The sequence below is a fragment of the Falco peregrinus genome, chromosome 10 (genome assembly GCF_023634155.1).
Source record: "Falco peregrinus isolate bFalPer1 chromosome 10, bFalPer1.pri, whole genome shotgun sequence".
Lineage (NCBI taxonomy): Eukaryota > Metazoa > Chordata > Aves > Falconiformes > Falconidae > Falco > Falco peregrinus.
The window spans coordinates 32,139,691-32,159,571 of record NC_073730.1 but is presented as its reverse complement, the minus strand read 5'-3'; the positions used below and the strand labels follow the sequence as shown (position 1 = coordinate 32,159,571).

General features: G+C 49.4%; 1 protein-coding gene across 8 annotated transcripts in view; it reads left to right on the top strand.

Annotated features, from left to right (window-relative positions):
- The window catches only part of KANK4 (KN motif and ankyrin repeat domains 4), a 36,350-nt gene that overhangs the window by 13,126 nt on the left and 3,343 nt on the right, over positions 1 to 19,881 (top strand). For 3 of the 8 annotated variants that reach the window (XM_005241547.3, XM_055815171.1, XM_055815172.1), the window contains 7 exons: positions 10,420 to 10,502; positions 11,922 to 13,871; positions 14,799 to 14,910; positions 16,216 to 16,443; positions 17,039 to 17,126; positions 17,537 to 17,756; positions 19,372 to 19,514. In XM_005241547.3, coding sequence (XP_005241604.2) covers positions 10,487 to 10,502; positions 11,922 to 13,871; positions 14,799 to 14,910; positions 16,216 to 16,443; positions 17,039 to 17,126; positions 17,537 to 17,756; positions 19,372 to 19,514 — 2,757 coding nt within the window. In that variant the 5' untranslated portion in view covers positions 10,420 to 10,486. Of the gene's footprint in view, positions 1 to 10,419; positions 10,503 to 10,860; positions 11,036 to 11,921; positions 13,872 to 14,798; positions 14,911 to 16,215; positions 16,444 to 17,038; positions 17,127 to 17,536; positions 17,757 to 19,371; positions 19,515 to 19,881 lie in introns of those variants that run through there. The other 5 variants (XM_055815173.1, XM_055815174.1, XR_008748998.1 and 2 more) reach the window with 4 other exon arrangements.

Sequence of the window (19,881 nt, the reverse complement as noted above, 5' to 3'; positions counted from 1 at the left end):
TGGGCTCTGACTCTGCTCCAGGAGAAATCAGAGTGGAGTGTGAACAGGGAGCCGCTGCACTGGGTAGACCATCACTGGAGATTGGTGACAGTAGAAAGCCAGTTAGATAATCTCAACTGCAAGTCCAAGTAAGTTCAGCATGGAGGAAGTCATGGTCTGGATGCTCTGGGTGTGGTGTTCACTGTCCAGAGGTGGAAGCGGGACTGTGATGTAGAGTTACCTCATTTTCCTTGCAGCTATGGGATGCGACACCACCAGGAAGGGTTTGCTTTGTCAGGGGCTAAACCAGAAATTCGGTATTTTAGCTGTGTGGCCCAAATGGAGGCAGTGAGCACCCAAAAACATTGCTCGTGCAGGATAAGGATAGTGACCACAGTGATGGGCAGAGAGAAGGGGAACACTGTAAAAAATATTGGCATTTACCTTCATACCCATTTTGCAGTCTTCTGGTGTTTTGTTTGATTTGGGATGGACTAAAGGGAGAAAGCCGGTCTCTTAAATGATTCCGAAACAGTAAATGAGAGGAGGGAACCCATAACCTCGGGTTAACGATTATTTGTTGCTTTGTCTGTAATTTTTTAAATATCTGCCCAAATGGCAGCCAGTCTGATGGACGGTGACCTGACTGGGGAACCTGTGGTTGAGGAGGGATTTGTTAAAATAATCCTGGACCTGGAAGATAGATGGCTGGAGCCCGTTGCTTCTCTGGGCTCTGTCAGTCTCCCGGTGCAGTTTCCAAACCACTTGCGAGTAGGAGAACCAGGACCGTGTTTGGCTGCTTTCCGGAAAGTCTGGTTACGGAGAAAGTCTTACCTCCCAGGTGCAGAAATCATCCCTTTCGTGCAGTGCTGGGGCTGTCCCATTCCCCCAGGAGCCATCCAATTTGGTGTCATAAAGTCTCCCTTCATCCTCAACTAACCAAAATACACACCCACCCATCTATTTGCCGCTTTATTGTTGCTTCCCGTGAAACAGCCTCCGCGTCCCTCAGCGTGGGCGCATTTTGGGAGGGAGGGGTTTGGTCTCAAAACATCCTTCACATCAGGAGCAGTTTTGAGACTCGAGTTGGCCGGCATTAGATGAATACAAGCTCATTCACAAGCTTGCTGCCGATTTGGATCCCTCCCCCTGCAGTTTTACAGCCACCAGATATTTTGAAAGTCGAATTTTTATCACTCAGTGTTATGCATCAAATCTTGTGTCTTTTTAAGAAAGCTTTGGGACCAGCACCAGGGATGAACATGTCCCCATTTGTTAGAGAAAAAAGAAAATATGGGAAGTTTTTGTGTTTTATGCCTCATATGACAGGGATTATGTGACTCTGCCTTGCTCAAGAACATTGAGATGCAAACTTTGGTCAATAAAACCCTGATCCTGGCTCGGGGGCATGAAGGAGCCCTTGGCTCAGGGCAGCAATCCCGACCGTGCACATTCGCACACGGCTGGTGCTAGGGGACAGCAGTGGGGAGCAACCAGCTGCAGAGTTCCTTCTTCAGCCCTATTTATTTTAGACCTCAGTGGAATTGAAGTTTCCGGTGCTGTGCCTCAGGAAGCCTCAAGTCCTGCCCATCCCAGGGTTTAAACAGCACATGAAAAAGAAGTTATTGTCATAATTACAATAATAAACTACCAAAATGGACAATTTGGCAGAGTCAGAAACCTGAAATGTGGTGAAAATCCCACCCGCACGCAGAGGATCCTGTCTTCCAAACATGATGAACTTAAATTCATCATTGCAGCCAGTTCCTAGGTCCATCAGGGTTGAACATGAGTCTTGGTGCAAGTGAGAAAGCTGAAAATACACCAGCAACATGCAGCCTGAGCTTGGTCAAAAAACTGGAGGAAAGCCCCCATTTCCTAAACCCTCCCCATAACCTGGGTGAGCAGGTGGGAAATGCGGCTGCAGGGCTCCCATCTCCCAGCATCCATGTGGAATTCGCCAGCAGAGGAGGAAGGCAGCATGTCCATCCCTTCCCCAGTCCCAATCAATAAATATTGCAGTTTGAAGAGGAGCATGATCAATCCCAGTCTCATTGGATCAGCCCAGGAACTGACAGAAAATGGCCCTGTGTCTCCATGGGGGACTGCAGTGGTGGCCTAGGGAAAAGGAGAAAAATAGGCATGCAGAGTAGGGCTTTCCTAAAAGTCCCACTTCCAGCAGAAGAGGATCTGTGTTGATGGTGGGACCTTCACTGGGGTCAGACAGGACGGATGCCAGATTGCCATTTGACTTTTACAACCACAAACACACTTTTTGACTATTTCTTAGGCTGCTGGGTTTAAGAAGCCCTGTTTGTGTGTCAGGGTGGTTTTTTCCAGTTGCTCAAACGCCAGTGTTTCATCTCTCAGTAAGCACCAAGGGGATCAGACACAGAGCAACATGCTTCCTGCCCTGCGCTGCCCTGTCCATCTCGTGTCTTGGCAAGCGGCCAAGTGAGAGTAAAATGGAAGAGCCTTTCCCAAGAAGCAGGAACATTTTGGTTTGATGGTTCCCCTCCACACCCAGCTTCCAAAGATGCCCAGAAGATCCTGTTTTTCCTTAGGAAATGGAAGATGTTTCCAGCCAGCTCAAGCTGAAGCTCTGGCTCTTGAGTGGGATGAGTGCGGGAGCCCCAAGAATGCATCAAGCCCTGTGTTGTCGTAAAGGTGCTACCCTACCAGCTTCTTTGACCGCATGGAATTTATTCAGTATCATGGCAGCAAAGGTCAAGGTCTCCCAAGGTCAAGAAGATGGAAAACAGCAGCTTGGAAGAGACCAGAAGCCAAATGAAGGCTTCATTAATCCCCCTGCTAAACTTGTGGGATTGAGGCAAAAAGAATAAACATTAGAAATGAGGCACTTTGGATTTTTGTCTGCCTTCTGACTGTGGAGCACTTTCAATTCATGGCTTCAAGTGGTTTTTCTGATCCCCTGACTCTGGGAGAGGATACTTTAGGGAAAATGCTACAGTTTTCAAGGCATGGGATAAAATCAGGAGAATCAACCAAAGCTTTTATAAGACCATGGCTGGAATGAGCTGAAGGTCAGTTGGAAGAGAGGTTATCAGAGGAGGGGATGAATGTGATCATTTTCCCCTCCTGGTGAGCCATAAAGGAGGGTGAGAGTTTGGATATCTGATACCTCCAGGTCTTGTCCTGACCCGTTTCTAATGGAAATGCTGGCAGGAAGCTCATGACATTTATTAAACAGCAATAAGCAGCTTTAATAAAATCAGTATCCACACAACTTTATTACTGCCATTTGAAAAGATGCCTGAAATGGCTGTTTAAGTACCGCTGGCTGCTGAGGGTTGCACACATAGGCTGAAAGCGATCGTCGTCTTTATTAAGTGGTGCTGGGTCAATTATTCGGATTTCTCATGAGTCTGATGCTCTTCCAAACACCAGTGAAGCTCTGCATGCCTCCAGAATGTTTTACATGTGAGCAGCCCCTGGCTCCAGCTCCTTCTGTTGCTTCACGTACATAATTTTGCAGAGAGGGTGATGGCTGGCAGAGGGTGGGAGGCCAGCCTGAACCTCTCACCAGTGCAACCATGAGCTGCTGGGCTGCAGAGCAAGCTTGTCACTATCAAGCACCCACAAGCTGCTTCCAGCTCTTCTGTTGAGAACTCCTGGGCAAGCAGCAGTCGAGGCAGCTTCAGCCTGGGGTGTGATAAAGTGCTGGGGCCGGCACTGCAGGGTACCCATTGCTACAAGCCATGTGCTGAAGCCATCCGCTGGCCCAGGAACGAAGGGTGAATTTTAAGCAGGCATCCGAACTGTGTGGCATTTTGCTTTCAGAGGGGATTTAAAGATTTATGTCCCTTTTTTTGTCATACCTTTTTACCTGCCACATCCACTTTTCCCATACAGCGACTAGTTTTGCATCCTCAGATCTAGTTCTGCTCCACTTGGGCACATGCAGCTGGGTGACACCAGTGCAGAGGGAAGCCATGCCAAGCCATGCCTGGCTGCAGGGTGCATGCTGGGCTGGGCTGAATTCAGCCTGCAAGCTCACCTTTCTGGATGCTGTTGGGTTTATAGCAACAGGCTTCCTGGGGCTCAGGCATCATCTGGTCTCCCCACTTTAACTGTGGGTCTGCTTAGCTGTCTTCTGCCCCTCAACGGGCAGCACGGACCAGCCCAGTGCATGCCCATGCCCACTGTGGTCCGAGCTGCCGTTTCCAAGGGATGCCATGGGGCACGGGGCTGCTGGCGGTGACGATTGCACCATGTCAGATGCATGCAGGAGGGCGGCTGGTGGGCTCCCAGAATGCAGATCTCTTACAGGGGAAACCCCGTTTGCTCTCACCGTGGAAAACCTCATGACAACTTCTTGGAATGCACACCGGGACTTTCAACTGCTTTTATTTACTTATTTATTTATTTAATCCCAGAAGTTTTCAAACTTCTTTTTTCCTCCTGGAAGGAAACTCCTTCCCATGCCAGTGCCAGCCGGCAGCCGATCACAGCCCACCACCGCGCAACAGAGATCCCACCCGTGTGGATGTCCCCAGCAGACTGGAAATGGGTTATTTTTCTTCCTTTGCAGTGAAAACAGAATTGAAAAATATGTACAACAAATATTCCCCGAGAGGCTATATTTATTCCTGGTATGTCCACTTGCAATAATAGCTCGGCTGGTTGTGCAATCCAGCAGACCTCCTGGATGGAGCAGGTTTGAGTGTAACCCTTTGGGTACCGAGGGCAAGCTCCTTCTGTGGGTCTGTGTGGGGCCGTGGGTGAAGCCCGAACCTGTCATCCCAGAGCGCTTCTGCTTGGGGAGAGGAAGGCAGGCAAGCGCCTTGCCCACTGGCCCTGTGAGCATCCAAGGCAGCAGCGGTGGCCGTAGTGGGGATGGGCAGGGACTGATGGGATGGGTTTGAGCTGTTTTGTGGCAGTCTGTTTCCTATCAGCCATGGGAGCAGCCTGCAAAGCAAAATCCCCCCGACAGCTGTAGTGCGTAATGTAGAGCAGCAACAATTTTAGGCCATGACCTCAGCCCTTACACTTGTGGGATAATGTCTGGCTGTGCCCAGGTGAAACCCTTCCCCATTTCCCACCCTGTACTGGCCCTGTTGGGGGAAGCTATCAAAAGCCAGTTGTAGATCGAACCCATAGTTAATTAATTTTCATGTTTTCACTCTATCCATTCATAGCTCCCCATTAAAAGCTTATTTAAAGGGACACAGACTTGAAGGCCTTCTTCAGGACCATGGGGATTAAATCTGGGAAAAACTGTAGGTCTTATGTGTGTAATTACAATAAGGAAATGCTCCAAATTAAAGCTTCCTGCTTGCTCTTTCCAGTGGGAAAATGAAACAATTCTTTTAGGCTTACTTTAAAATCAGCACCATATAGAAATATGTTGGGTTTTTTTTTTCATCATGGTGCTTTGTCTGGAGAACATAAGCAACAGAATATGCTCAGAAAAGATGCACAAGTGTAACTAAACCAGAAAAATTTGACAGAAAACAAGCCAGCGTGCTCTTAAGTGCATTTTGAACCCTGAGCTCAGTAATTGCTTGTGAAAGCAGAAAGCTGTCAATGCAGTGTCATGGCCCTGCGTGGTGTGGGATGCTGGAGCCGTGTGGGAAAGACGGCATTTGGGAAAGGCTGCATTTCTCTGGCTGCTGAAATAGGGGGTTATTTTTCATTCCCCAGTTAAGAAGTTAACCCATCCATGTCTTGGGGAGCACTAGCAAGGACAAACTGCGGCTGTTTCTCTTGTGTCCATGCTATTTTGCATCTGCAGAGGGAAAACTTTTCTGCTTTTCTCCAAACTTAATCTGTTAAAGTTACATTTAGTAGTTTCACAGTGCCGTGAGCCTGGAGAAGTGCCAGTAGCTCTGTTCTGCAGACAGACAGTGACAAAATGTTTTTGTATTCTGAGATAGATGAGCATTTTGGTTGCATTGCTTGTTAAGGGATGGGAAAGGTGCTGGCACCACTCCGTGATGTGAGTCCCTTGTCAAAGCCCCCAGGTCCCAGTGGGATGCCTCTGCTTTTCAGAATTTTCTTTCCCAGCCCTGGAAGAGGCTCGCAGCCCAGCTGTGGGAAGCCAGGCAGTGTTTGAACCCCTCTGCCTCTGCAAGCATGAAGTTGTTGCAAGTTTAGTGCAGAGGCTGAGGGTTTTTCTTCCCTGTTGCCAGCCTGGGGGTGCAGCAATCCAGGATGCCTGAGTGGAATGCCAGCCCAGGGGCTTGGGATAGGCACTCTGCCCATCACTGAGCTGCATGCCACAAATACCCTGCCCAAAATCACACCACGCCTGCTCTATGAGCTGCCCCCTGCCTCACCTGCCTGCATTTTGAAGTTTGTGTTGTTTGCATTGAAGTTTACTTGAGCAATTTAGATGGAGAGTTGCACTGGCACCCACAGGAGCCCAAGGGCTACCCATCCCTTCTTGCAGCAGCTGGGCATGGCACAGCAGGTCAGGCATCCTCTGCCTGTGCTGCGGTTACAGGCGGCCGCGTTCCTGCCATCACCCGTCCTGTTCAGCATCTCCTGGGAAGGGTGGATGGATGGCTGTGATGGGAGGAGCTGGAGCTGCAGGGAGAAGGGTAAAGGGCTGAGGGGCTGTTTCTGCTCCGTGCATGGGAATGGGGCTTCATCAGAATTAATTACAGGCGTTGAGACCTTCTGCGGCTTCTGCTAAAGATGCTGCCGTTTCATCGCGGCAGCCGCTTGCATTTCCTTGGGAGAGGTGCTCCGCAGAATAACTAATGCGTTCAGCCTGGGAGGGTGCAGCATGCGGAGGGCGAGCTCCGGCTGCAGCCTGCAGCATCAGGTATAATAAGAACTGTATCATTAATAATTGACTGTCCTTTCAATAATTTTTCATGATAAGGCAGGCAGCCCAGTGACAGCACTTAAGTGTTTTGTGTTCTATGGAAAAGGTAACTGTGCTGTGAAAAGTAACTCATTTTATACAGCTGGCTTGAACTGTCCTCAGAAAGGTCATAAGAAAGCAACGGTCTGCTTTATTAGAAAATTAATCGCTCTTTTGTGCTTCTTGTTTTAAACTTATATTTGCTTTCTGAGCAAGGTCGCTGCTTAGCTGACCAACTTTTAACAACTGGAAAAGGCATGTTTGGTGCTCCGAATACTTCGTTGCTGGCTCTCGCATGGGAGAAGATGCTTTTAAGGGAGGCAAGTGCTTCTGCTCTATGATGGGCTTGTAGGTGGGAGCATGAGAAGGTAACGTGGCAAGATGCTTTTCTAACGATAGTTTTTCCTTTCACCACAAAGTGCTAAAGCTATTGCTGCAGTGCAGGAGAACACGACAGGCAGAGCTCAAAAAAATGTTGTGTTATAGCTAATGAGACTGTGCTAACGTGCTGCTCAGTGGGGATGAATTATCTTATTTATAGGCACATGGTTAAACGTTTCCAATTTAAATTGCTAAGCAAGAGGCTCTGGGAAAATGAAATTCTTAATATATTTGTCTTTATGGTTAATTTGTTCTTTAAATTTCCTGGGGTGTAAGGGTGCTCTCCTTTCTGCTGGCTGGTGTGGGTGGGGGAGCCAGCGGGTGGTTGCTTTGTCTGGCAAGTGGGACAGAGTAAAAGAGGGGTTAAGTGTGACTGTAAAGAGCCAGTGTTTGAGACAAGACTAGTTAAAAAGACAGTGCATTGTGCCTGCAAATGGGCTGCCCCAGGGAATAAAACCACTTCACTGTGTGCTGTTGTCTTCTCACATATTTGGCTTCTTGATTTCCATTTCTGTATATATTTATTCCTGCCTTGAGAAAAGCAATGTAATTCAAATCTGGCTTAATCCTCCTCACTGCCTTTCTGTGTAGTATAGGTAAAAATCAGCGATGCTGCGCACGTGGTGGTGTTGCCTGCCCAGAGAGGAAAATAAGTATGCTCCAGTTTTTATTCAATAGAGGAAAACTCAGCAAATATAGAGCCCAAGAGAGGGTCAGCCTAACAGGTATTAGCAGGATGGAGACCCACCTAAAAGTACTGGCCAGCCCTGAATTGCGGGCTGGACCCCGGGCATACAGGTGTGCTGCTTCTGGTGGATCACTTCATTTTTTTTTTTTTTGTCTCATTTTTATTAGGAGCAGGCATCAGAGAGCAGCCGTGGGGTCCAAGGAGCCACATTTTCTGGCTCAAAGCCACCCGTTGCGCACCTGAGCTGCCCCACGGGTGGGGATGGGGGAACATCAGCAAGCTGGCAGGGTACATTCAGCATGCTTTTATGAGGTGATTTTGAAGTAGACTGGTCAAAAGAGAAAAGTCATAGGATCAATTTGGGCTGGAGAGTTGGGACCCAGACAGCTCATAAATGAACCAAATAGATGTAATTATCTGGATATCAAAAAGCATCGTATTCACTGGCTTTCCCCACCCCCTTCTAAATAACTGACCTAGAAGAGTGAAGTGTAGCTGGTCAGACTGTGGCTAAGATCCATAATTGACTGTAATGGGAAAATTTGAAAAAAACCCTCAAAACCATTTGAGAAAGGGGTTAGTGTTTGTTTTGGCATGTGCTGTTTATTGGCAGGAGGAAACAGAAGAAATTGCCCTTTATAGAAGTGCAGTCAATAGGAGAGCATGTCAGGAGGCCGCTGGTCAAGGTGTTTCAGAAGGTTGCATGGTGTTGCGCAGGCATCAGTGTTGCCGTTTGGCCACATGAGCATCGAGGAGGTACCAAGCCTGGAGGAGCTCTTGAGAGTTTTGATGTTCTCCTTGAGCTGGGACCCTCCTAACTTTCCATCAGAGCTATACATTGAGAATAAGCTTGTCTGTCTACCTGATGGACAGAACTAATTGTTTCTTTAAAAGATTTTGAACTTTCAAAGTATCCATCCTATGACAAGAATACAGCAGGATTTCACTTTGTTTTCCCGCTGGTCTTTGTTGTAGTTAAACTATGTTATTTCAGTGCTTCTAGAGGAGAATAATAGCAGCACTGCCACAGTCTGCATATCCTTATCTGCACTGCATATCCAGTTATCTTGCCATTGCCACAAGAAGAAAGATGAGTTACACAATGCAGAAATAATTATGTGTTAAAAGGAGAATTTAGAAGCTGCAGAGTGGAGAAGACCAACAAGGCAGAGCTGCTCTTGAAACGGTGAATGAGCCAGAGGTCCTGAGGGATGGTTCTGCTGATGGATACTGCAGAAGAGAAAACAGAAAGGTGAACCAGACTGATGCTGGATAAGTACAGTGCCAGGCGAAGCGAGGGGTAAAGGTTGTCTGGAGCCCCTTCACAGGGAGCTCTGGAAGCACGGTCAAGTGCTAAAGCCCTCACTTAGGTGAAATACTACAAGCAGAAAATGAATTCAGACTCTGACAGTTTGATCAATGAGATGAATGTAAGATGGGGCTGGCTCAGCGCAGGCTTTGTGCTGCTTGGTCCTACCCCTGAGAATCTTGCAGAGCTCAAGGATGCACTGGAGAAGCAGGGATTGACTTCCAAGCTGCTGTGGGACCATCTCTGGCTAGGAACCAAATTAGATACTTGAAGGAAAATCCTAAACGAGTAATCTGCTCTCCAAGAACCACCCCCACCCACCCCCCTTTTTCCCTCCCAGCAGGAATTAAAAACCAGACCTTCTCACTCTGAGCAACGCTGTCCTTCTCATGCAAGTCAGGAAGTCTACAGCGATGGCCAACTGCCTCAGCCTCCTTTGCCCTTGCCTGCCTCCTCCCTGTGTCTTTCCAAAGGGCATGGAGCAGAGAAGTTTCACCCAGGACCTTTCTTGGTTGTTCCCAGCCTTAACCTCCTCTTGTGCTCCAGGAGGGTCTGACCTGTGTCCACATGATGGGCAGGAGCTGGAGGGCAGTACAGACCAGGAAGGATGTGAGGTTTGCAATGTAGGCGGTGGTAGATCTCCACCTGAAGATCTTCCCTGATACGAAAGCAATTTGTCAGTGGTTTAGTGCAATGTGGTGAAGGTTCTTTATAACAGTATGGATGTGCTCTGAAATAGTGGCTTTCATTTGAACCAGAATTCAATATAAATTTTGAATCTTTGGTTACAGATTTGAAAAAAAATAAATGACAAACCAGTCATTTCTGTGCACTGTTTATATCCCTTGCTCTTTTTGGAGTTAGATTACGTTGGATATATCCAGCTTACAGGCGTCAGTGAAGAGCCCCTGTGCCATCTATCTCAAGCCCAGTAGAAAATATCCTAAATGTCTCTCTTTCCTCGTTTGTAGTCAAAACCATCTGTAATGCAGGGGATGTTTCATAAGAACCAGCTACCTGGGATGTGTCTATGAAGCACAAATTGTTGCCCCTGGAAAAGGAACTATTGATTTAAGCAGCTTGAAAGTGCTTAGTAGACACAGTTGGGCTGCAGAATATGGAAAAGAAGATGGGGGTGGGCTGTGAAGAAGTGTAAGGCTTTAAGAAGAGATTTAAGTTCAGATGATTGAGCTTTTTTAAAACTTAAAAATCTCTCTTCCTTTTTTCAAGGGTGAAGCAACTCATCTGCCCTAGCTTGTCAGAAGATGTTTAAGTGACAGCTTGATTAGACCACACCATGGAGAAGACAGATGGTATGGAGGCTATGGGATGGATGTTTGCTCATTTGTTTCTTGAAAAAAACACCCTAACCGAGCCTTGAAGTAATGTCCTTACCAGAAATACTGTAAATAACTTGTTTTCTATAGATAGGCAGTAGGGCCAGGAGATGAAAAATGCATCATTCATGTATTATGCAGACTTGATAAACCGCAGCCAGAGCACAGTCACAGCTCTCGGTTCAGCACATATTGTCCTCCTGTCCTCTGTGGTGCATAGCCAGGACAGATCTCCTCTGCTCCCACTGTCCGGGCTGTGCTCTTGTGCTGTATTACCCCATGTGATGTTTTCCCTCCATCATTCCTCTGACTTTCATGTGCTGCTTCCCCTCAGAAAAGCATCTGCATCTCAGTGATGCTCTGTGATGAGCAGCACCGAAAGCCATGCCAAGTTCTCCTGGTCCCCACGCAGCTGCTACACCAGGATGGAGACAAAGGGAGCAGCCATGAAACCTGGTTTCTCCTGGTCGAGCTGCTCCTCCTTGTCCTCACAGAGCGCAGCTTGTTTGGTAAGAGGTGCGAAGCAGCCCAAACCGCTGTGGTTTGAGGGACTTGTGCATAAACTAAAATGAGCAATGATGCTGCGGTTTGACTACTTAGACCCTTAAAGCCTAAATTGGGGGCTGTGAAATTTTGCAGGCTGGATCCGACTGTATTAAGTTGTATTAAACCAGGAGCCTCGGGCTGCACTGCTGGAGCCGCACGGTTTGCCTGTGACGGCTGGGTGGGCAGACACACTGTCGTGCATTTCATGGTGATTTACCTCAATTAAAAGCTGCGCTCGGTGCCGTGCAGCCGGTCACCTTGGGAGGCACGTGTTTCGCATGGATGCGGCTGTGTAAAGCAGCCCCGGCTGGCACTGTCTGGGTCCAGCCTCTGCCTGGTGCTGTATTTGTCATTTTCAAGGAATAATTTGTGACACGGTGTTTGCAGATGAAACAATGCAATGATTTTCCTGCTTGATGTGCCACTGAAAAGTTAAAACCAAACCAAAAGCCTTGAAAAATGTAATTGTCACAGATTGGTTCCACCTTCTGTTTTTGAGCTGGATTTATTATACATCGGGCAGCTCTTTATACTTACACAGGCACGTAGCTCTGCCTGCAAAACCTGCTGTTTGCTTAATTGCCAATTAGAGCCATGATTTCAGCAAATTTTCAGCTTCCTCAGTGCAACAATTACCTGATTCACCTCTGGAAAACCGTATCAGACCTTTATGCGTGTTGCTGTGTCTCTGCAGCTTCACCACGAGCCTCCACAATGCTGAACGGCAGCCCCCTACCTGCCTGAAACTGAGACGAATAAAGCAGTAACATTTCCCCCCTGCTCTAAATATGCTTTTTGTTAATTTTTTGGTGTCTTCAAAATTCATGCATCTTGTTGTTGTTGTTTCAGCAGACAGACAGCCACCCAAACCTGATGGGGAGAGGGAGCAGCCCCGCAGCCTCCCTTACTCCGTGGAGACACCATACGGCTTTCACTTGGACCTGGACTTTCTGAAGTACGTGGATGACATCGAGAAAGGGAACACCATCCGAAGGGTTCACATCCACCGGAAAGCCAAGCAGCCAAAATTCAGCACCCTGCCCCGAAACTTCAGCCTGCCTGAGAACAGCTCCCGTGGATGCACATCTGCTCCCAGCAAGAGCTGGACGGCAACCTGCTCCTTCCCCCAGCGAAAGGCATCGCTGGGGGCGGAGGAGACCCCCCATCCTCTTCTGCCCAACGAGGCACCCTTGCCAGCAACTGATGAGCTGGCTTACCGGAGAAAAGCCCTTCTGACGGAGACGTGGCGGCAGGCAGAGCTGGGGTGGCAGGAAGGTGAGCTCCGGGGGCGGCCGCAGCTGCTTCGAGCCTCCAGCATGCCTGCTGCACTGCCGCCTGGCCAGCCCCTGCCGCGGGACGGGAGGGTGCCCTCACCCCTCTGGCCACCTCCCCAGCACTGCCATGACCGGAGTGGCTCCGAAAGCACGTTTCACCCTGTGTTGCATTCGTCCGGCTCCGACAACATAGTGTTAAATCTCCCCCGGGAGATGAGTTTGGAGGAAGATGTCTCCTTGGGGCATCCCGGTGGAGGCAGCCCAGGACCGATGCAGATGCAGTCGCTGTGGCAGAACCAGCATCCTGCGGCGCCGCAGCTGCAGGTGGTGATGGAGAGCGGAGGTGAGGAGGGCGATGCCACCGACACCAGTGGTCGCTCCGCCTTGACTGGGCGTGAACCAGCATCACTGGCTGCCAGCCAGCTCATGGAGGAGAACACGAACCCTGGGGAAAGGGAGTTAAGTGTGAGTGAAATGACTCCGAAGGTGCTGAAGCAAGTTGAGGAGGGGAGTGTCTGGGCTGAGGAGAACAAGGAGAGCTGTGGTCCTCAGCCTTGTGATGCTGGAGAGCCTGGTGGGGTTGCTGAGCTAAAGCAGCAGATTGCTGCTCTGGAGGAGCAGCTGGGCAAGAAGAAAGAAGAGCTCGAGCAGATCAGGGCAGTGCTGGAGCAGCAGGATCATGAGATCAAGGAGAAGGAGAAAAGCATTAAGTTACTGGCCAGCTCTAAAGCTCAGCTGGAAGAGAAACTGTGCCGGGAAAACACCAAAGAGGCCACGGCGCTGTCCAGGTGGAGCAGTGGGGCTTTGCAGTGCTATGATGCTGCGGTGAACACCGACCTCTCGCAGGTAACCGGGGCCAAACAAGCCCACGATAAAGGCATCAACGTAAATATCCCAGTCTCCACCAAATCCGTAGGATGCAGTGTCCAGAGAGCAGACAATGCAAACGTGCAGGCAATGAAGCTGGGTGCTCGGAGAGATCCGGGACTGGCAGATGCTCACACCAGCGTCAGTGGAGAGGGACCTGGAAGTTTTGGTGAAGCTGGCGTCAAGGCTGGACTTCATGCACCATGCTTCACCCAGCTGAAGATTGATGAGCACCTCGGTGATGACAATCAAAATCACAGGAATAACTATGGTACCCAGAGTCTGGCTGCTCATGCTGCGAGTGCAGAAAGCTATCAAGGAACAAGAAGTGGCTCAAGGGCAGGTGAAAACGAGGCAGGCTTTGGAGAAGATAAACCTCAAGATGGGCTGGAAGAGGACAGTCCCCCTGACCATGAGGATGTCCCTGCTGTTGACCCCATCAGCCAATACGTAAAAAAAATCCAGGAGCTTTTGCAGGAGCAGTGGCTGTGTTTGGAGCATGGCTACCCTGAGTTAGCAAGCGCTATTAAACAACCGGCCTCCAAGCTCAGCTCCATTCAGAACCAATTAGTTAATTCCTTAAACTCGTTGCTGTCCGCCTACTCTACGCAAGGGCCCGCCGATAAGGAGAATTCGAACACGCACTATCAACAGTTGGGTAAATAACACTGGCACAGGTTTCAACCTGTCTGGGCCAAAGCTCTTCCCATTATTCAAGTGTTGAGCGGGGATGATGCAGTGGTGTAATTAGTATCAGTCAGATCAGAAATAGCCCCTCCTAAACATGTATGAGAAAGGCAAATCATAAGCTATGTGGTCTTAAATGAAAAAAAGCAAATGATGCAGGAGCTGATAAAGCTGTGGCTCAGTTATACTCGGGATCAGCTTCAAAAATTGGCCATACTTTGGGCTATCCCATCAAATAACTACTTTTCTCAATTGGGAATATGGGACTTATGCTCATCTGGGGTAGACCTGCATATGGGGTTCACCAGAACCAAAACCAGTCCACGCTAACTGAGTAACTAGGCTTGGGAAGAGGCCTGTCCCCACTCACAACCATTTGTCTAAAATAATTTTGGCTTATATGAAAATGAGAACCCAAAGGCTGTGGAGGCGGGGGGGTGGGGGGGAGGGGCTTGCAAATAGATAAGTGACCTATTACTTAAAAGCAATACATAATGAGACTATCCAAAGTCTGATGGAAAGACTCATCTGTGTAGTATTATAGGAGATTTATAGAAGAGATTTCCAGTACATTAGTATTGGGGAAAAAAATAAATAAATAAACATTATTATAAAAGTAAAACCTACTTATATTCGTAGGACACATATATAATTTCCAGTCACTTTCTTTATATTCCCAGTGACTTGGAGATGTTTGAGACCTGTATTTTAGAGGTGCCAGGGCAGGTTCATGTTGTGGCCAGGTGCAGCCATAATTTTGCAAGACATAAAAAGAATCTCTGAAGATGAAGAAAGATACTTACAGTTGTGATTTGTAGTTTGTTGCTAGAAGTTGGTAATAGTTACTGATAGTTATGGCACATCTGCTTAATTAATCTATTATTTTGTATTTTGCTAGAAATCTCTCCAGCCACAAGTCTTAAGTCTATCATGAAAAAGAAAGGTTATGGTTTCCATGCAGGAGGCAATGGGACCAAAAAGAATCTTCAGTTTGTTGGGGTAAATGGTGGGTAAGCATCTGTTCAGAAGACAAAACTGCCTTTTTTATCATGTAATGTTCTCTATATTGCTGAAGAAGTCATTCTTTTTTCCCCTCCAAACCTCTTGATTAAAAGGCCCTTTGAAACAGAGCTTTTCTCCCTTCTTTAATCCAGCACTGATAACCTGTAGGTAACCCCGTAGTAAAGATGATGGTATTTTCAGAGCAGCAGGGGCCGCCCTGGGGACAGACACCCTCTGCACACCCATCTTTTGGGGCTTCCTCCAAAACCCAGCGGGGTCTTTGGGGAGATTCCCACTAACTTTGGTGGGTTTTGGAGGCGGTCAGCACTGCCTGGGTGGGCATGCTGCCACTAACCTGCCTCCACGCTCCAGCAACGACCAACAAAAGTTGGTTCAGGGACTGAGAAAAGACTATTCTAGTAAATAAGGAATTACCTTGGGGCGAAGGAGATATTTTAGGACATGCTCCAGCACCCAGTTCCTAACGCCCTTTGAGCTAGCTAGATACAGCGTGTGCCGTAGGTGTGTCTCTAAGGGCAGCACTGGCACATCTTCTACCAAGGAGTATGTGTGCTGGCATGCAGAGGGCAGGGTGCATGTCACTGTCCCTCCGCTGGTTTCTGCAGACAGATGCTTCTCTGACTTCCCAGCTTGATGGCTACTGCTGTTGGGTTCATCAGGTGTTACTCTTGTGTGGAGCTTCTGCCAACAGTTGCTGAAATAGGTACAACCTGTAGCAAGTAAAGGAATCTTGACTAGCCTGAGAAGAGTTTTGGGATCCCTCAGAGTGAAATGTTCTGTCCCGTGGAAGACGTTATTGTTATTAATGCTTTTGGACAAGCAGAAGAGAGGTCTTTCTGGTGGGGCTGCTCAAATGGTGGACTCGGGTCTGTGCTGGAGCTGCAAACCCAGTTTTTGTCGAGCAATCTTCAAGGCTGCCAACATGCTGCCTGTCCCACCTGGCCACAGGGCCTGTGCCAGGTCCTTGGCAGCCCCGGCCTGGAGGCAGCACACAGCCCTTGCCTGGCCGCGCCGGGGCTCGTGCGATGGACAGCCCTCCACACCAGCCGAGTAGTTCCTGAAGTAACCTTGCCTGCTGCTAATTAACTGCTTCTGTCACACTCCTGCTGGCTTAAGAAGCCAAAAACCAGACTAACCCCCAGTTTGGCTGTGGCTCTAACCTTTTAACTTGTCTATCACTCTGGGCTTCATCCAAGGCCCATTGGAGTCAGTGGGTGTCTTCAATGAGTCTTGGTCAGGCCCCGTGGTTGCCGATGGGGAAGGAGTGAGTAACGTGTGGTGTCCTCAAATAGCTACGAAACGACTTCAAGTGAAGACACAAGTTGTGAAGAGAGCCCATCGGATGGCGACGGGGAGAGTGAGACGGAGAAAAGAGCTGATGATTTGGAGCCCACACAGGCAAAAGCTGGAGGTGAAAGCAAGGGGGCTTTGTCGGGGACCTCCTCGCAGGAGAGGCGTGAGGGTGATGACCTGCAGGAGCCACCAGCAGAAGTGCCTTGCACTCAGCAGAAGGCTGACAGGTAACCAGAAAACCAGGCAGCAATCCTGCTGTCCATCACGTTTCTGCAGCCACAGGATGCGCAGCGCTGCATTCAGTTGCTCCTACAAGGCTGGGGTCAGGGCTTCATCTGCTCAGTGCAAAGGCAGCCACTTGCCTCCGTAGACACGGGAAAAGGCTTTAAAGAGCTCAGTATTTTTTGAGTTGCTACAGAATCTAATGGGGATTGATTCAGGCCCTACGCTTGACTGGGGAAAAGATGGAGTGAGTCATATTTGGTGAGAATTAGCTCATTTTTCCCCTCTCATGTAAAGTTTCACAGTGAACTTCTTTGCAGATTCAGGAACAAGATCCTGCCCCCCCCCCCCCCCCTTTAAGGATTCTTGCACCTGATGAAGTTGACTGTACAGCTCAGGGACTCTGGACTTAAACACTTATTTAACGGCTTAATTTTGTACCTAAAATGTGTCCAGTCAGTGGACAACTTGTGTCCATAAAGTTAAGCACTTAGTAAGTGTTGAACATATTCTGACCTAAACTGCATGTTCTCCTTCCTGCTTCAATACCTCCTGCACGTTTTGTCCAGTGATGGATTTACAGAAGTATTTTCCCTTTAGATGCAAACCCTCTGAAGATTTCCTTGCCGACTGCCAGCTGCTCAGCAAGCACCTCTCAGAAATCAGGACCACAAGCGACAAGCATCTGGTACCGATATTTTTCAATCCCGTTTCAGATGAGGTTCTCGCGCTCTGTTACATGTAATGGATAAGATTATCCTGACGGCACGTTGCAGGCTGTGCCCTCCCATGCCATGGACAGCTTTGTGAGGAGAGGGGCGGAGATGAACTCTGAGTCAATTTTAGAATAGCCAAAAGAAATGAGAAGGGGGAGGGGGGGGGGGGAGAAGATGAAGGTTTTCTCTGCTTACTCATTCAAGTTACCACAGGAAATGCCTTTCCCCCTTAAGTTATAGCAGTAATCACAAAACCACAAGCTAAAGACCAGCTGGGGGATGCCGGAGCAGAGGACAAAGTGGTGTGGGGTGAGGTGCTGGGGCAGCAATTGGTTTGCAGGATGACTACCCAGGAGTAACGGTGAGACCTTGGTGTTTTCAGCGGCACATTCTGAGCACCGTCTGCCAGGAGTGGTTCCGGGTGTCGAGCCGCAAGTCTTCCAGCCCAGAGGTGGTTGCAGCGTATCTCAAGGCATTGGGGGCCATCCAGCCCCAGCTCCTGGTGATGGTGGTGAACCTGGCTGACAGGAACGGCAACACGGCGCTTCACTACAGCGTTTCCCATTCCAACTTCCCGATTGCAAAGCTCCTGCTAGACACAGGTAGGAAGAGCCACTCTGCTGAGCCATGGCTTTCGTTGGGTGTGGGTGGGGAAGTTACTTGATGTTGCTCTTGGCAATGGGGCACAGTCCCAGAGGGGATGGCCACGGTGTGCAGAGCCAGGTAACAGGGTCCATAAACAGTCTCAAATATGGCAAACAGTGAATGAGATCCAGGGTCTTCCCAGGGAGTTCAGTCAGGAGCAAAAGGAGGTGGGGCTGGGGACCAGCTGCCACCTAATGCAAGGGCGCCATCCAGTAGCCAAGCATGGGGCTAAGGACCATCCAGGAGGCAAATGCAGGGACAAGGTCCATCCAGAAGACATAGCTGATCTGAAAACCAGCATCCTCCCCCACAGCTTGGCCACGGGCCCGTGGGTGTGGGCACAGGTCCCAGCTGAGGCTCCTCAGGGCTGTTAAAGCTCATGAAGGCCCTCAGGGCCCTGACACATCTTAAGGCAGGGGTCCTCAAACTGCGGGCCGGATACGGCCCCCCAGGGTGCTCAATCTGGCCCCTGGTATTTACAGACCCCCCCCCCGCCCCCCCCCCCGCCGGGGGTTGGGGGGGAAACCAAGCAGCCGCAGATGACTGCCTGCCACTGCATCCGCGCCGGCCCCCTGGTTAAAAGGTTTGAGGACCCCTGTCTTAAGGGCTTTGCAGTCTGACTTTGGGGACGGCTCGCGATCCCTGTGCCCAAGGGGTGTCTCTCACAGCCCCAGTCAGGTGAGATGGGGTGGCTTCCCAGCTTCTTGTAGTAGCAAATACCACATCATGGCTTGGAGCAGGAGGGTCAGATCCCTGAGAGCATAACAAACCCTACAGCGCTGCAGAAAAACCCCATGTTAAACTATTGAACTTTCAGCATGTGATGAAGAAAGAAAAATCTCAGCTGAGCTAGTGTGGGGGGTGGGGGTGGTGGAAACCGCACACATGCTCCGAAAGAATAAAGGCACTTTGGCCTTTTCTCATGGGCCAGACAATCTGTTGAATGTTGGGGAAATGGCAGATTATCATACACGTCTATAACCTGATTGTTGCTGCAGACTTGCAGAGAGCTGTGGCAGTTTGTCCCCTTCTGCTGCTGAGTGCCCAAGGTGGCTGGGTCCCTGGGGCAGGGCTGGACCCGAGCCCTTGCTTGTTAGACACAGCCCATGCCTCTGGTGGAGCTGTAAATAGGGGCTTTGGGGTGGAAATTGGGTGAAATGGGGCCAAGACTGATTTATGCTGTTCATTGGGTGATGCTCGTCTGTCTGCTGCTCCCTTGCTGCAGGAGTTGAAGCAAACAGCCCACAGCTCCACAACTGGCATGTGCCCAAGGCATTAATTGTCCTCTCCGGCACCCTTTTTTTGTTTTGTTTCGTTATGGTCTTCAAAGTTAATTGAGTTGACCTTAGCAACTGTAATTAGCTCTAGCAATGCATAGCACCAAGGGCCGTTTAATGCTGCGCTCACGAGACTAGATATTTAACATGGGGAAATCTCAATCCTGTACAATTATGGAAACTGTTTCTAGGAATATAAGATGTCACACATTCTATAACTTTCTCTTTGCTTCCCATTCCCTCCGGTTGATTCAACATGGGGCTGAATCCTTCCCATCCCTACATCGCCCGCCAGGTGTGTGCCGCCTGGACCTGCAGAACCGCGCTGGCTACACAGCGGTGATGCTCACCCCGCTGGCAGCTGCCGAAACAGGTGAGGACATGGAGGTGGTGATGAAGCTGCTGAAGGAGGGAGACGTCAACCTGCGAGCTGCCCAGGTGTGTCCCTGTAGTTCTGTTGTTTCTTTGAAAACCAAGCGTGGCCCCGTGTGGGATCGTGCCACGGGCGGAGGGCAGCCAGCCTGCAGTGGGTATTTATTTGGCAGAGGCATCTGTGAAGTGGCTCCTGCTGAGCTCGTCGTAGCCTCCTGTTTATGGCCGTCACTGTGCGACGCCAGTTCAGGCTGAGGCATCACCATGTCCCCGGTAGAGATCTCGGGCTGCGGCGGGGTGTATCATTTGCATGTGCAGCGCCAGGCTGAGACTCGGCAGCAGACAGTGGGTTGGAGTTGCTGCTTCCCAAAAGTTACAAAAGCAACCTCAGTTGAACTGCAGCGTGGCTGCCCACCGGCTCCCTGTGGAGGGA